We start from the raw sequence: 16,881 nt of genomic DNA on the forward strand, positions 1-16,881 counted from the left end.
CTACTACATGGCTAATTATAGCAAGCAGAAACAGAATGGGGTGTATATAGCAATACCGGTATGTAGATGTGCACTAATTAGGTGCTAATTGCCTTAAATTTCCCTACCACATACAACTGCAGGAAGGGCAAACTTTTCAGGAAGGCAATGGGCTTAACAGTGGGGCAAAGCAAATTCTCTCTTCATGTTTCTTTGCTCCTTGAACAAATAACCTCAGTGTGATATTCCAAATTCCTCTTTGCATATATAGATGCTTAAATTGTATGCAATGTGTATGGTTCATGTGTGACTTTGCTCTGAATGAGTATTGATCTGAAGGTATCCTTCAGAATTTAGTCTGAATATATTGGGAAGTAATGAATATTGCAAAAATACTTATTTTTCTTTTAGGTTGTGTTTGTAAAAGACGTATCCTAACTTTGGGAACAATATACAACATTTCCGTATATTTTTGTACAACTTCCCATTCAAAATGGAGAAAAGCATTACATACCCATATATGGAAATATATTTTTAATATCAAAAGAAAATGTTCTGAAATTACAATATCAATTTTTGATTATATGCTGCAAACAATCCTCTCTGCTTCAAACTCCCCCTCAGAAAGGAATGTAAAAGCATGATGAAGGATTCTAATTTGGAAAAGAAAGAGAAGAGAAGAGAAGAAGGGATCCATTGCAGAAAGCAGAAGGAAATATAAATGGCAGCAACAAATCATCTAACACCATTGAAGCTTTAGCATCTCTAGCCCCACCAACATCCAACAATGTCTTCTGGATGATTCATCATTAGGCTTCGTCCCTGGAGCTTCAGTTAAAACTGATGGAGCAAGTAGAGAAAGAGGGGCAGATTCACGCATTGGGGTTATTTCTCATCAGTTCCACATCTGCTTTCACCATCTCATTCACCAGCTCCTGTGAGAAGAGAAAGACACATACATAAACAAGTGTTAGATTCTCTTTTCAGGCTAAGTTAGAGAAAATGGTCTGACTCACTATTTAGAGTAAGCCTATTAAATCTGTAACCCCTTAACCTCCCACAACCGCTCCCCTACTTATTTTTCCCCTCCTAATTGGATTGCACCCCCAAGTGCTTTCTGAAAGGTATTCACAAAATTCATAGGGTGAGAATTAGGGATGTAGTTAGATATAGTTTTAGCACTTACTTGGACAGTAACTAGATTAAGACCCTTTTGCCACCATGGTGGGTAAAATTTGGACTGATGATTGCAAACACCCAAAAATAAATTTTTTAAAAATTGGATTGATAACTGTTTGCCGTGAATATACATTTGTTTTTCATTTGTTGAATTATACCCTTTCACTTTCCTTTCAGAGCTGAGTTTCTTTTTTTAGGAATGCAGCATAATGTTGTAATATTCAATCTGGCAAAACGTACTTGGGAAAATGTACAACGTACACTTTAACCTACAAAATGTTTATTCCTGTGGTCAGCTACTATCCACTGATTGCTTAGAACAATTAGATTAGTCTCATCACAGCAGAAGTTGGAGAATTGCTGGATGCCTCGTTGCTGTGTTCTTGAATTTGCAAGATCACTTTGGTTTTTGTTGAATTAGATATTTACAAATGTAAAACTGTTTTCCCTCCCTCCCCCTAAAAGTGGTCTCCAGTAAAGCATATGGAGGGGGAAAAAAGAGAGTAAAGCATATGGGGAGGGGGAAAAAAGAGAACTTACATCAAAAGTGACACTAGGTTTCCAATTGAGTTTCTGCTTTGCTTTGGTACAATCACCTTGTAGAAAATCCTACAGGAAAATAAAGAAGAAACAAATGGCATTGTAGAGTAATTTGGGTGTTTTTTTTTTGTCACCGTTCATAGACCACTTGAATCTCTCTCTCTTTCTCTTTGCCTCTCACTCCCTCACTCTGTCTCTGTCTCTCTCACACACACAGAGAGAAAGAGAACTAACACTGCATCTTTAGCAAAATGAAAGGAAAGCCTCAACTAAAGAAAGTCTGCCTGATTCCTTTCCAGGTTATGTTGAATGTTGAAATACTGAAGGAGGATTACGAAAAAATTTATAGAACACCATTTTGTTCCACCGTTGTAATCACCCACAGATTATTATATAAATTTACCCAATAAATAAATCTACTAGTGATTCTTAGAAATCCATCTTTCCAAATTTTACAGCACCAACTGAAGTATTGTTTTGTAATAAATTATTGCACATCACCAAATACTGATTTTTTTTAAAAAAATCTTATTTTAGGTTATCATACACGCCAAAGTTTGGTTTTCACACTACTAGAAATCAGTGCCCTGTACTCTGACTTTGTCGTGCTTTAATTAATAAACAAATCAAACAGCAAACCCAGAGCTATGTTTCTTCTCAGATAAAACCACACAATCATCACAGCCAGAGGGCTGTATGTTTCCTAATTGAGGTCCACCGTGTACAAAAAAATAATCCAAATGAATTAATATGAATTTCATATTCATCATTGACAGTATTGCCTGTATAAACCTATAGTTTTACCTGTAAATATTAGTAATGACAGAACAAAGAAAACAGCATAATTCAAATGCTTAAAGCGTTTCCATTCAATTCAAATTTATAGAGAAGTGTTTGAAAATCTTGACCTCTTTTATAAAAAATGCCTAAGACTGTATGTCTGCATTCGTGCAACAATTCCACCAAAGGACCATCTTTCTTGTAAGCCAATCAGATTACTGCATTTGCAGACTAATTTTAATAATGGAGAATGGCACATTCCATCTGTTCAACAGCCATAGGTTGCAGCTGAGTTTTGAGCTCAGCAAGATTTTTTTTTTTAAATCTTCCCATATCGCTTGCAAATAAAATTGGAAGGATTGCAGTCCTGTGGGCTGTATTTCTACAAGTAGTTCACGCAGTGAAAAACTAACTAAATGCAGCTCTCTAAAAAGTGCAGCTTAAAACTAAAGCCGGGAGCAGAAACTACTCAGCTACATTGTTCACGCTGTTCAAGTGAAATGAGATAGCTACTTATTTAGCCTACAAACGATTTCTCGGGAAGACTGGAACTCTGTGCCAGATCTTTTGTTTTCTTAACTATGGAATTCTACCCAAGTCTACTCGCATGGAAGCCTGATTGGCCTCCATGAGATCTACTCCAAGGTGCAGTCCTACAGCCTTGGACAGATCTGAACATTTCTTAGGTTGAGTCCATGAAAGCAAAAAAATGATCAAAAGTCAGCTGGCTAAGTCAAACATGGCCACTGCTGCTCTTCCGCTTCTGCTGGAGTGCAGTCTTGCAGGAATCAAAAGTTCAAAGCATAATCTAGGTTACTGTTTGTTTTTTCTATAAATGCTTTTTTTCTTTGCTGCCAGTGGGCTGTAAAAATATACAAGGAAGGGGAGGAGAAAAACATTCTACCCTGTAGTAACCGCGCACTCTGGTATGGAGTAAGTCACCCTGTCTTCAACACAGCTTTTTGATAAAATAAAGGAAATCAAGACAGACAGGCAGACAGATGGTAAATGTGTGTGGTAAATGTAATATTAATAATATAATGATGATACAGAGTAAAATGAGCCTATTTTTTTTTAAAAAAAAAAATATCCTGTAAAATAATAGAAATCTACACTGTGAACTTAAAATATGAGTTACAATTTGTTCCTGTTTCTGGAAAAGTAAACTCTTGACGAGGGAGCTGAAAGCCAACAGCCAGACTGTGCAAATCTCTCTCCCAGACTTAAATTCACTTAGCTGTGATATGATCTCTCGTAGGTAAAAGCAGGAGTTGACCAAATGAGACATTTTTAACCCCCCCCTCCCTTTTTGTAATCATAGGTTTAAGTGTCAAAGGCCATGCAATTACATGTATTCAACATGAACACAAGCATGGCAATTCATTTTTATACTTTTAGAAAATACTTTCTCCGTCCCACTGAAGAACTATCATGCAGCGTGTGGTCTGGATGTTTCTTTAAAAGCAATGAAAACCAGAGGGGGAAAAATGCAAACAATTTCTATGTAAATATTCTATTTCCTGAGTGCTGCTTCTGGGTGTCATCGTCACCTTTATTTTAGCTCACTAGGTGAATAATCTGGTTTCACTCTGCAACATATTACTGTCCAATTCTATTTTCTTTACCAAAGTCTTTGAAAGTTTCATAGCACAAGGCCAGGAATTTATTAGAATTGGACAACAGGCTTTGTTTGGTTGTTTTAAACTTAAACCGTGATTCCTGGAGCAGGCAAAGTAGGAATCCCATAAGCAGGTTATATATATATTTATATTTCACAGAACAGCAAAGGCAAACACAGGGTAACTGAATTTACTTAGTCAATTTCAGATATGCAGGGATTAACATTAGACAAACAACCAAGTAGAAAACAATGCTCCATCCAATCAATCAAGGAAACCACATTCCCATCAAAACTGGTACAGCAAGCTAATATATATAGTATACTGTATAAACTATATACTATTAATTGGTAGCAAACCCCATGCTCACTCACAGGGATGATATTACCTAGTTTGATAATGAAACATCTGCAAGCAAACGAACAAGCTCAGAGAGTTCAACCTTGAGCTACAGATATTCTTTTCTATTGTAACTATGTTTAAGAACTAAGAAAATCAGTAGCACGATCTGCTAAAGAAGAAATGAAGTGGATTTGTATTCAGCATTATATTCCTATATATATCAAATATTCCTACATATATCAAATATTTACCACACTGTATAGCATTTAACTGGATATCTTTCTCCCTTTAAACATGGGTATTACTATATGGGATGTGATTAATGCTTGCTGGATAATTACATGTGCAAGTTATGTATAATAACTTTATAATAAGTTACATATCAACTGCAGTTACCAATGATATGTTGTGTCATGAACAATTAAAAGGTCTTATCTTAGCACAAATAATTTTTCAAATAAAATAATATAGCACCATCAAGGAAATGTGTTAAAGATAGATGAAATCACACTTGTTTTGGTGTTTACTTATTCCGAATTTAGGAAATATTCCTTCTAACTTTTTATAACCCCCGTTGAGTATAATTTCTTTAAGACTAGCACCTTTTCAGCTTATTTGGATCTTAATAAGGTTTTTTTTTTGTCCTACTTTACTTACTGTGGATTGTAAATGAGTTTGGGTTTGCCTAAGATATCACCTATTTGGATTTAGAGAGAGGACAAAATAATGTTTCATATGTTAAAGAAACATAGTATTTCTATCCTAGGTATCTGCTAGGAAATGGGAAGAGGATAGCAATATGTTGCCTTGCAAGGGAATCACTAGATTAGAGATCCGTGTTCTGAAAGTGTTGGGGTAAAAGAAGCTTTTGTTATTCTTGTGACATATTGATAGGTATTGTCCATCCTTTAGCATAAAAAGTTGCAATTGTTAGACTCCACTAAGGCTGGTGGTTTATTGTACATCTTTTCCAGTTTATTGAAAAGCATTATGTGAAAGTTTTGATGGATGGACCAGTGCCATAAAGGGTCACAGTAGTTAATATCTATGGGCTCATCTGGTGACAACCATAGAAGAATATATAAAAAGATTAAATAGTAAAAAGCATGAATGGAATGAAATGAAGTAAAAGAAAAAACAACCATGGTACATACTGTATGCTTGTGTGTTTGTGGAACAGTGAGGAAGAGAAGGATGCAACCGAATGAATGAGTCTGAAAAAAAGTGGCCTGAACTTTCAGAATGAGTTGATGAATCCATATAGAGAAATGAAGATGTAGATTAAATTATGATTGAAGGGATTACGATCTATGCCTGAAGGTATAAATGGACTTATCTAGGTTGCTTTTGAAAGTAGGAATCCATAATGGATGTCAATAAGGGAAGAATCAAGAATAGATTAAAATGTTACACGAGTAACATTCTGATAAAAAGGTTAAATTAGGTAAGTTATAAGGTAACTTGAACGAATAAGGGACAGCAAGATTAAAGACTATGGGAAAAAGTGAGTGGGTCATTTGGAAGCCCAAGAATGAATTAGAATCTTGACTAGTTGACATCAGCTTAGAAAATTCCCAGTTTATTTTGTGTATGTGGTTTAAACATGTCACCATTCATACCTACACATAGAAAAGGACTTAATTAAAATATGATTGGCTTATTTATGTTAAAAGATTAAGGTATTAGTGAAGGATATTCTTGGAAAGAGACTGACTGACTGTCTGAGCCAAAGGGAGGTGTCAAATGGGAAATTAGTCTGGAATCCCTATGTGGACATAAGAAGGCAAAGTATGATCCCCGTTGAATGCCATTGAACCTTATCTATTATCCAGGTGCAAACTTCAATCTGAGAAGATTGCTCAAGGTGGGTTTGAGTAATAAAACAGTTAACTGAACTCTGGACACGTGGATCTGATTGTTTGTGCTTGACAGATATAATGTACCAAAACAAATTCCTTGTGTGTCCGATCACACTTGGCCAATAAATTCTATTCTATTCTAAAAGGTTCTGAATGGGGGATAGATCATTATTTGATAGCATCAAAAATGGATCTTTAAAGAAATGGACATGGAAGAAAAGGAAATTTGAAAGAACTAGTGTGAAATTATTTCAGCATGACTTCAGGAAGAGAGTCCAGCATGAAAAAATACCTAAAGATACCTAAAGTAGTGAATACCTAAAGTAGTAATACCTAAACTAGTAAAGATACTACTTTTGCAGAGCAAAATGGAACATGCAAATATGGAAAAAAGATGGAGGATGAGAATAAAAGTATTGTATAATGCAGGGGTCTCCAACCTTGGTCCCTTTAAGACTTGTGGACTTCAACTCCCAGAGTTCCTCAGCCAGCTTTGCTGGCTGAGGGACTCTGGGAGTTGAAGTCCACAAGTCTTAAAGGGACCAAGGTTGGAGACCCCTGGTATAATGTATATATGGCAAAAAAAGATGGTTGCACAGAGACAAATAATAGTTAAAACGACAAAATACTGACAAAATGTATTTAGCAATTGTTATACAAATTGTTATACAACATACAATATACAATTGTATGTTTTATAACAATATACAATTGTTATACAAATAAACAATTATTTCATAAATAGCTAGAAAGGACCAACACAGAACCCCAGAAGAATGAGTGGAATTAAGAAAAATCGAACGAAATTATTTAGGATGAAAATAAAGTGAGATAATACTATAAGGGGGCCTCTGGTGGCTCAACAGACTAATGCAGTCTGTTATTAACACAGCTGCTTGCAATTAATGCAAGTTCAAGTCCCACCAGGCCCAAGGTTGACTCAGCCTTCCATCCTTTATAAGGTAGATAAAATGAGGACCCAGATTGTTGGGGGCAATAAAAGTTGACTTTGTATATAATATACAAATGGATGAGACTTTGCTTAACACAATGTAAGCTGCCCTGAGTCTTCGGAGAAGGGCGGGATATAAATTCAAATAATAATTAATAATAATAATAATAATAATAATAAAAAATAAGGAGTATTTTAGGATTTATATGGGGATGTCATTAATGCTGTTGTGCTGTTGTGAAATAAATTCTGTTAATATTCATGTCAAGAAGATATTGAAAGAAGAAAATAACAAATGCTGTGCTGTATATTGAAAAATTGTAATGCTGAAGTTATATGTGGTATAAATGGAGAAATGCTAAATTAAGTTTGCTGGTTGTGTGAGTTGCTTGACGTGTGTGTAAATATTACACATGCTGTCAATTGGAAAATGTAGTTATTGTTCCTCTATAGACTACAAACTTCATCAAAGGGAATGGTAGAAATATAAAAACTAAGAAGATTTACAGTACTGGTAAGTGGGGATATAAGGAGTTGGTACATTATTTCTCGGTTTTGCCTTTTTTGTTTTTGGGGTTTCTTCTTTTATTGCTGTATTTTTAAAAATTGTTTTATAGGTTTCATGTTTTCTTGTAAACTGCCCGTAGTAAGTAAGTAAGTAAGTAAGTAAATATCCCCTTGTTTATTTAAAGCATTTATGATAAATATTTAAGGAATACTGATGGTGATGTTAGTGTTATATGAATTGTATACTTTGTATGCAGATGATGCTGTGAAATTAATTAAGACCACAAATGATTTGTAGTAAATGTCAAGACTGTATGATAAAACAAGAAGTATAATTCAAAATATCCCTTATTGACATGGGCGGCTATGCAAAATGAATGAATGAATGAATGATGAAATTGTAAAACCAATATATGAAGGAGGAGTTAATGGCATAACATGAAGGGAAAACCAAGAAAGTCAGTATAGAATGAGGTGGAAGACTGATGACTTTGTCTTCAGATATAGAGGACTACAAACTTCCTCAATACATTTTAACTTACAAGACAAACATTAACAATAATAGAGGCTAGATATCTTTATAAATTTGAGGGAGGTATCTATGAATTACATTCAGCTTTAATTTCTTTGTATTTTTAGGACAGCAAAGTTGACATAGAAGAATCTCATAAATTTGGTTCCTCGCCTACATTTGTTCTAAAGGTTATAAAAACCAGTTAACCCCAATACTTGGAACAATATCTAATAATTAGCATTGTTGTTTTTATTATTATGGCAGCATTGTCAGGAACAGTGAGAAATTCATGCGTGCATTTACTACTGAACGCAAGCATGAAGTGCTTTTCCTTGCAATTAGCAGGCCATTTCCTTAAGTGAGCAAACGAGCATTTGCATTCTTTAAAAGCACACAAATAAATAACTTTAAACATGGCGTAGTGTGGGGAAAGAACGCCGATGGCTTCCACTAGGAGTGGATCCTGAGAGGTGCTGAGCTCTTAAGTCCTCCATTGCTTTCGTTGTTTGTTGACACTCAGCACATCTTAGGATAAGACCCAATGAAACATTTCCAAGATACATCTGTCAGTCACAGACCAAGAAATCTCAGCCAAGTCTCCTCCCTGTTCCATTAAAAACCTGCCTGTTATTCTTCCATCTAATGCCTTCAAAAAGCAAAAAAAAACATGGACCCCAAGAAGTAATAAACAGAAAAAAAAGGCTGATGATAAAGATAATGAACAGCCGTGGCTATACATTTCCCACCGTACTGCAGGATATCAGCACAAAATGAAGCTGAATCCAGAGCTCTGCTTCAGTGACAGGGGGTGATAAGAGACAAGAAGAAAACAGCAAACTGTCTGGTTTGTCCAGGAAGTTGGGGCTGGTGGCATTGTCTATCAGGAGGGGGAACCGAGAGAGAAATACCGTCAGTGTGAAAACAATACTTTAGCTCAACCTGGGGTGGAGGGTGGAGGGGTGGGGGAAAGAGTCCATCAGCGTTGGGCTCTGACAAGCACAATGACCATGGAGATAAAAGGGCAAATGGAACAAAACAGCGGGAGCGGGCCCTGCGTGCTGTGTAATATGGTGCTTAATTGCTTTAATGGAAACAGTGCGCAAGTTAATCAACACAAGGACATAAAGCATATGCAGGCCTTATCGGTTTGCTTATGTCAACCAAATCACATGGCTGACAATGTAAATACAGGCAAAATTATTTGACTGCCTCACTTGCCAAAAATGGTCCGTTATTGAGATAACCCTCCTGGGGGAAGGTTAAGCCAGAGACGCCGAAAGTCAATGTTAATTTCAACAGGGTTCGGATTAGCCCATTAGACTGTTTCCCCTTCTGCGTTACAGTAGAAAGGAGAAAAAAAGACGAAAATCACTCTGAAATCATACTTGTATTCCCAGTATAGATGAGGCATAAGTTGGTTTAACCTTTTTTCCCTTTACAGATATTCTAGTGGGATAATCTTCTCAATGTGGAACTTTATTGCAATACACTTTTATTTCAAGTCACCATAACATAGCTTTATTTTTGTTAGTTCTCTAAATTCAGCACATTTTTTTAAAGCTGGCATATGAGAACAATTAGCCATTTTACCACTACAAAGAACCTCTGGCAGTTGGGGTCTGCTCATAATTCTCTCTCATGCATTCATTTATTCAAACATATTAAGTCCATGGAGCTGATCTGTGAAATCAATTTGTAGTGATTTGTTCTCATTAAAATGTATGGTGTAAAGCAGACCTAAGTCCTTTATCATAAGGTACACCAGTACCAGCAAACTTGAAGTATCAGAAGGATTCATTTGAAATCCTAAAGCAAAGCAAAAAAAGCAAGAACAGAACAGTGTATAGGGAGTCCTCGATTTACGACCACAATTGAACCCGAAATCTCTGTTGTTAAGTAAGACATTTATTAAGTGAGTTTTGCCTCATTTTATGACCTTCCTTGTCACAGTTGTTAAGTGAATCACTGCAGTTAATATGTTAGTAACCCAGTGAATCTGGCTTCCCCACTGACTCTGCTTGTCAGAACGTCGTAAATGGTGACCACGTCACCTTGGGACGTGGCAACGGTCATAAATGTGAACCAGTTGACAAGCATTTGAATTTTGATCACATGACCATGGGGATGCTGCGAAGGTCGTAACTGTGAAAAACAGTCATAAGCAGTGGTGGGATTCAGCCAGTTCGCAACAGTTCGGGAGAACTGGTTGTTAACTTTCTGAGCAGTTTGGTGAACTGGTTGTTGGAAGAAATCATTAGGGCAGAGAACCGGTTGTTAAATTATTTGAATCCCACCTGTCGTGTCCCACTCCTCCGCTGACGGCCGGGTCAGGGAAATCCGAATCAGGCTTGCCTCTGCAGCTCTGCCCAAAGTCCTAGCAAAGTCCTCAGAGCAGGCAGGAGACCAGTAAGTGACTTCAGCAAGATAAGTTCGACTTTGCCTGACTCAGAAACTGCCAGAAAGCAGATCCTTTATATAGGCCATGGGGTGTGGCTCCATGACTCAGCACTCATTAAGGCCTGCCCCTCCCTTCCTTCTGTTGCCTCCGCCTATCCAATCTTCTGATGCGAGGGTCACTCCAATCAGCTGTTGGAAGTAAACTTTCCTCAGGCTCACATGCTGTGGAGGAGGGGGAGAGGTCTAGCTGCTCCGTTTGCCTGGGCATGGAGCCAGGGCTGGGGCCGGGGGATGCTCCCTCCTCTGCAGCCTGCTTGGGCATGGAGCCAGGGCTGGGACCAGGAGGTGCCCCCTCCTCTGCAGCTTGTCTGGGCATGGAGCCAGGACTGGGGCCGGGAGGCATACATTCCTCCGTGTTCGGGAGCAGATAAGCAGACCCCGGCTGCGGTGAGAGCGGACAAGACACAACACCACCACTGGTCATAAGTCACATTTTTCAGTGGTGTAACTTTGAACTGTTGCTAAATGAACTATTGTAAGTTGAGGACTACTTGTATTTCTAAGGTTTATAAACAATTACGTAAGTGCTTTCCATCTCTCTCATAGACTTCCTATTTATTCAATTCTGAGTTGACATACCAACATTTATGCATGATGACACCATAGCTTCACTTGGTTTGGTATGATGGCATCTAACCAGACTTTCTACATGACTGCCGCATTGTCTCTTTTGCTTCTCTGTTTTCTGATATAGCTTAACTATCACTTCTGGACAGCCAATCTTTATGGTTTTTCAACTCTGAATTGGGAGGTGAAGTCCTCTTGAACTGATTTCCAAGTGGCTCAAAGGAAGTATGAATTGGCACACCATAAGTCTGTTCCTGGGAAGAGGCAGCTCTCTATCTAATATTATTTCTAATCCCCGTATTTATTGGAATTTAAAAAATATTCCCCATACACCTTCATGCCTTATCCTGCCTAACTTTGGGGGTAATTTAGCCCCATGGTCTTATGAATCTCCAACGTCCTTCCCATGACACTGCACTTTGTCAATGATAAATGTCAGATTCTGAAGTTTTCAATAGATGATAAATGATGTCACTGAACTGTTCTCACAGTACTCATAAAACTTTGTCTGTTAGAAGACTCAAACACATAAAATAGCCCGTTTTTGAAGGTCGCAAGTACTTTAAAACATGTAGAAAGAGTCACAAAGCTGTGATTTATATGGATAACTTGTATCAATGTCTTTCTAGAGTGAGAAATATTTTTTCCCAGACATTTCTGGTGAATAGTCACAAGCCTGGTTGTCCTGAATGAGACTACCCGAGGACATCAGTGCCTAACAATGGTGAAGGGGGAAGGATGAGGGGGAAATCTTGTACGATAGGGCATTATGTTCATTAGTCCATCTGAAAAAATATTACCAAAAAACCAAAGTTAATATTATTGGCCTTGTATAAACTGCATACCCTTCCTAAATCTGTGTTAGAGCAATCTCTGACATAAATACAATAGAACGCGTCCAGAAATATTTTACTAGAAGAGTTCTTCACTCCTCCGAAAACAACAAAATACCTTATGCCACCAGGCTTGAAATCCTGGGATTAACATAACATAACATCAGAGTTGGAAGGGACCTTGGAGGCCTTCTAGTCCAACCCCCTGCCCAGGCAGGAAACCCTACACCATCTCAGTCAGATGGTTATCCAACATTTTCTTAAAAATTTCCAGTGTTGGAGCATTTACAACTTCTGAAGGCAAGTCATTCCACTTATTAATTGTTCTAACTGTCAGGAAATTTCTCCTTAGTTCTAAGTTGCTTCTTTCTTTGATCAGTTTCCACCCATTGCTTCTTGTTCTACCCTCAGGTGCTTTGGAGAACAGCCCGACTCCCTCTTCTTTGTGGCAGCCCCTGAGATATTGGAACACAGCTATCATGTCTCCCCTAGTCCTTCTTCTTTTTAGAAAACTTACAACTCCGTCGACTTCGACATGACCTGTGTTTAACACACAAAATCATCTATTGTAATATCCTTCCTGTAAATGACTACTTCAGCTTCAATCGCAATATTACAAGAGCAAAAAATAGATTCAAGCTTAATGTCAACCGCTTCAAACTTGATTGCAGAAAATATGACTTCTGCAACAGAGTTGTTAATGCTTGGAACTCATTACCTGACTCCATAGTCTCTACTCAAAATCCCAAAATCTTCAACCAAAAACTGTCTACTATTGACCTCACCCCATTCCTAAAAGGATTATAAGGGGCGTGCATAAGAGCACAGAAGTGCCTACCGTTCCTGTCCTATTGTTCCCTTTATTATATCAAATTGATATAGCTAATGCATATTCTTTACTTATATATGTTTATGTATACTGTTATGACAAAATTAAATAAAAAAAACCACTAGGTTTCCTTATTTTTTGTATGATTTACGGATTGCTGAATTTTACCTTTCAATATTACAGACCCTTTGATGGAGGAAGAGGACTATTTATATCACGGGTGTCAAACTCGACGTATCACGTTGCTGTCACGTGACGTTTTCCCCATTTACGGCGCTGGGGTGGGCGTCGCCTGTATGTGATGCATCCGTCCCACGGGCCGCCTATTTGACACCTTTGAGCTATATATTATTAAAACACGTGTGTTTGATACTTTGCAACCTTTCATTGGTTGAAATGCTGCATTGTAGGGCAAAAATGTTGTCAGCAAATTTATCACAAACGGGCTAACTTGCAGAATGCTGAGACCTGTTGCTTTGGAGGGAATGAAATTTGGGGGTTTTGACCCTGTGCTGCTGCAGTTTAGAACTGCTGCTACACTGCCACACCCAATCGTAAACACACGATCCTCGTTTTCAATGTTCCCTGACAGCTTCCTACGAGGGGGAATCCAGAAGGAACTGATACATAGCCGATGATCCTTGTCACCTTCCTACTAACAAAACCTTTGCTTGTGGGAAGCCTGTAGGGAGAAAATCAAGAGAAAAATGGAGCACCAATCTCTCTGTATTTTCATCATGCAAATGATGCATTCCCTCATTGTGTTCTGCTCAGCAGCACTCATTAACCTGCCTGCTGGGGAGGGAAGTGAAAGGGGAAGAGAGAGGAAGGGAGGGAGGGGAGGAAGGTAAGAAAGGAAAATGGGCAGAGGGAGAAAGATTTCAGATGCTCACTGATAGTTTCCCACAAGCGCTCCATGGCTTAGGGCCTGGGTACTTACGGGACTGCCTGTTGTTACCGCATGCCTCCCACTGACCTGTACGCTCTCACAGAGAGGGACTTCTCAGGATGCCGTCCGCCAAGCAATGTCGGCTGGCGGCCCCCAGGGGAAGGTCCTTCTCTGTGGGGGCTCCCACACTCTGGAACGAGCTTCTCCCGGGTTTACGCCAAATACCTGACCTTCGGACCTTCCGCCGCGAACTGAAGACACATCTTTTCATTCGCGCGGGGCTGGCTTAAATTTTATCGATTTTAAATTTTCTATTACAAATTTTAATGGGGTCTTAGTTTTATATATTTTAAAGTTTTTTAGGCCAATTATAAAATAAGTTTTTTAATTTGTATTTTAAATTGTATATTGTATTGTTTGTTTTTTACTTTTGGCTGTACAACGCCCTGAGTCCTTCGGGAGAAGGGCGGTATAAAAATCGAATTAAATAAATAAATAAATAAATAAATAAATAAGGAAACTGTATGGGGAAGCTGACAGAAGTCAAAAAATTACTCCCACTGATTTTTTGCCGACCTGCTGACATTTTGTTTTTCCGTTTAGGTAAGCAAATATCTGTGAAATTTTGACCCAATGGGTTGAAGCTTGTCTAGTATGACCTGAAACTAGGGCTTGATTCTTGGAAGTATTTCCCTTTCCCAATTTGAACTTTTTTTAAAAAATCCTAATGTACAATGTTTAAATTAATTCTATTTCTTTCTTTTTTTAATATTCTTTTTTCCAGACAGAAAGGAATTTGTCTGCTTTACCTAGGAAAATGGTTTTCAGCATCATAGGCTTTTATATTTTCAAAAGCGGGGGAGTAAATCATAGTTTTCCTTCATCCAGCAGTTTTAAGTAAGACAGAGGATCCAAAACAAAACCAGAGACTATCTTTTATGATCTGTGTCTAATCTATGTTAATCTATTTACTCTGGCAGGAGACTCTCAAACGAAAGGTTAACGAAAGAGTTAAAAAGGAGCTTGGGCAGTTTTGTGTTTGAAGCAGGTCTCTAAATGTATCCCTCAGCACGCTCTACAGAAGAGGAAATCCAAGCAGTGGCCTTTCACATGACATCATAAAAGCTTAATTTATCACCAGCCACCAAACATCGAGAAAATCATAACATCCTTTCAGGAAAGCCATGTGCAAAATAATCAGATCTACTTTGATGACAGCTTTAATACGTGAGTCCAAGTAGGACACTCCAAAGAATAACCTTTTGCAGGTGCTTGTTTATAGCAAAATGTGTCTTCCCAGCACTGCTTTTGCAATCTTGGTGCACCTTTCGCCCCCAAGAGAATTCTTTTGCTTACCATTCTGTAGATGTGACATTCCAAATAAATAATAGTCCGAATAGAATTCTGACCCAGTATTTCATATTTTAGCACAACTGGCCTGACTAATATCCAAGTATAAAGGCTGGTCAGCTCTGGTTAAGTTGAAACTCAGTTTGGAAGGAATATATTAGTAGCATGAAATGCATTGCTGGTTACTCTTGAACCTAGCTGAGTTAGGACAACAGGGAATAATTCCTTTTTACTTTTAAAAGCAGTTTTTTTACAACGTAGTTGGCTGAATAGGTTGTAAAAAAATGCTTTTAAAAGTAAAAAAAAGATCGTGTGCCACAGCTGATCACCTCCCCCATCCCCGTTCTACTTACCCCAAGCCTCCTTTTGGCGTGTACCGTGTGTGCGTGCAACTTGCATTTGGTGTGTAGTGCGTACTGCGCATGGATGCACGCAGCCAGCGAACCGGTAGTAAATCGGTTCATTATCACCACTGATAATAATGGTTATACTATATGCGAGATATAAAGTCTTTCACAGGATATTAACTCACTGTGAGTGATACAAGAAGAACAACCCTTAAACAGCATGGGTTTAGCTATGATTCCCACAATCTAAAGACAGCATTAAAGGATTGGTAATTTTAACCCAAAATGTTAAACCTATAACACCAGAGATTGAATATGAACTTTGGGGTGTAAAATTCTCACTCAATTATAATTTTGCACCCACTTTTGCTTGGTTATCTTACATAGACATCCAGAATATATCAGTCTACTCTTTTCTTGAGCAGGTTTTAGTACTTAATTCATACCCTGAGAAAGTTCTTTCAAAAACATCTATTTGCCCTTGGTTTCCTTGTTTCCTTTCTCCTTATATCAAACTGGAGTGCCAGTTCTCTCAATTTACTTCGTGCCTTCATTTTTTAATATAGGTTTCAGTATTCTAACATGCTAATCTGAAATTGTGATTTATATTGGGTATATGCAGCCATTTTTGTGAATTTCACTGCAATAGGATAATAGTGCAAAATGACATTTATATATACTGTAGTTTTGTGGATTTAGTCCACGGGTTTTTCGAACTTGGCAACTTCGAGATGTATGGATTTCAACTCTCAGGAATTCTAGGAGCTGAAATCCACATGTCTTAAAAGTTGTCAAGTTTGAAAAACCCTGCACTACAGCATTTAAACACCTTTTCTACATCATCCAAGCACTGAAATTTTGAAAGTTCCAACAATTCATTATTCCTGATTCTAGAAAAGCGATGCTTACGTAGTAAGGATCTATGTGAGTCCTTCTGTTTAGAGGTGGTGAGCATTTAAACTTGACAGTCAATGTTAGAAAATGAGTCCATTCATAACAAGCTCTAACCACTTAAGCAACACCGTTGCTTCAATTCAAAAAGAGCTAGACTAATTCGCAGTGCACAGGAATGCAAGTTAGAATTAGTCAAGATTATCAAGGCATGTGTAGCCATGTTCAGGATGTTTCTAAACCACAGACTGCCAAAAGCTAAAGATGAATGACAAGGAACTGATTATTCCAATTAGCCTGTTATGTCTTTTTTAGCTGTCCTGTATTGTAGTCTTTATTGGGCAAAAAATAAATGTAGATGGTTATAGGTGTGATTCAGAAAGACTGCGGGCATTTACCAATGCTCTTTCCTTTTCTGTTTACCCGTCTCCTCTTTCTTAAATCAAT

At 37.8% G+C, this 16,881-nt stretch overlaps 1 protein-coding gene across 3 annotated transcripts in view; it reads right to left on the reverse strand.

Annotated features, from left to right (window-relative positions):
- Positions 1-498: 498 nt before the first annotated feature.
- The window catches only part of GMDS (GDP-mannose 4,6-dehydratase), a 305,873-nt gene continuing 289,490 nt past the window's right edge, over positions 499-16,881 (reverse strand). For all 3 annotated transcript variants that reach the window (XM_058175110.1, XM_058175109.1, XM_058175108.1), the window contains 2 exons: positions 1,699-1,767; positions 499-914 (listed from right to left, as the gene is read on the reverse strand). In XM_058175110.1, coding sequence (XP_058031093.1) covers positions 852-914; positions 1,699-1,767 — 132 coding nt within the window. In that variant the 3' untranslated portion in view covers positions 499-851. The remainder of the gene's footprint in view (positions 915-1,698; positions 1,768-16,881) is intronic.

The sequence above is a fragment of the Ahaetulla prasina genome, chromosome 3 (assembly GCF_028640845.1).
Source record: "Ahaetulla prasina isolate Xishuangbanna chromosome 3, ASM2864084v1, whole genome shotgun sequence".
Classification (NCBI taxonomy): Eukaryota; Metazoa; Chordata; class Lepidosauria; order Squamata; family Colubridae; genus Ahaetulla; species Ahaetulla prasina.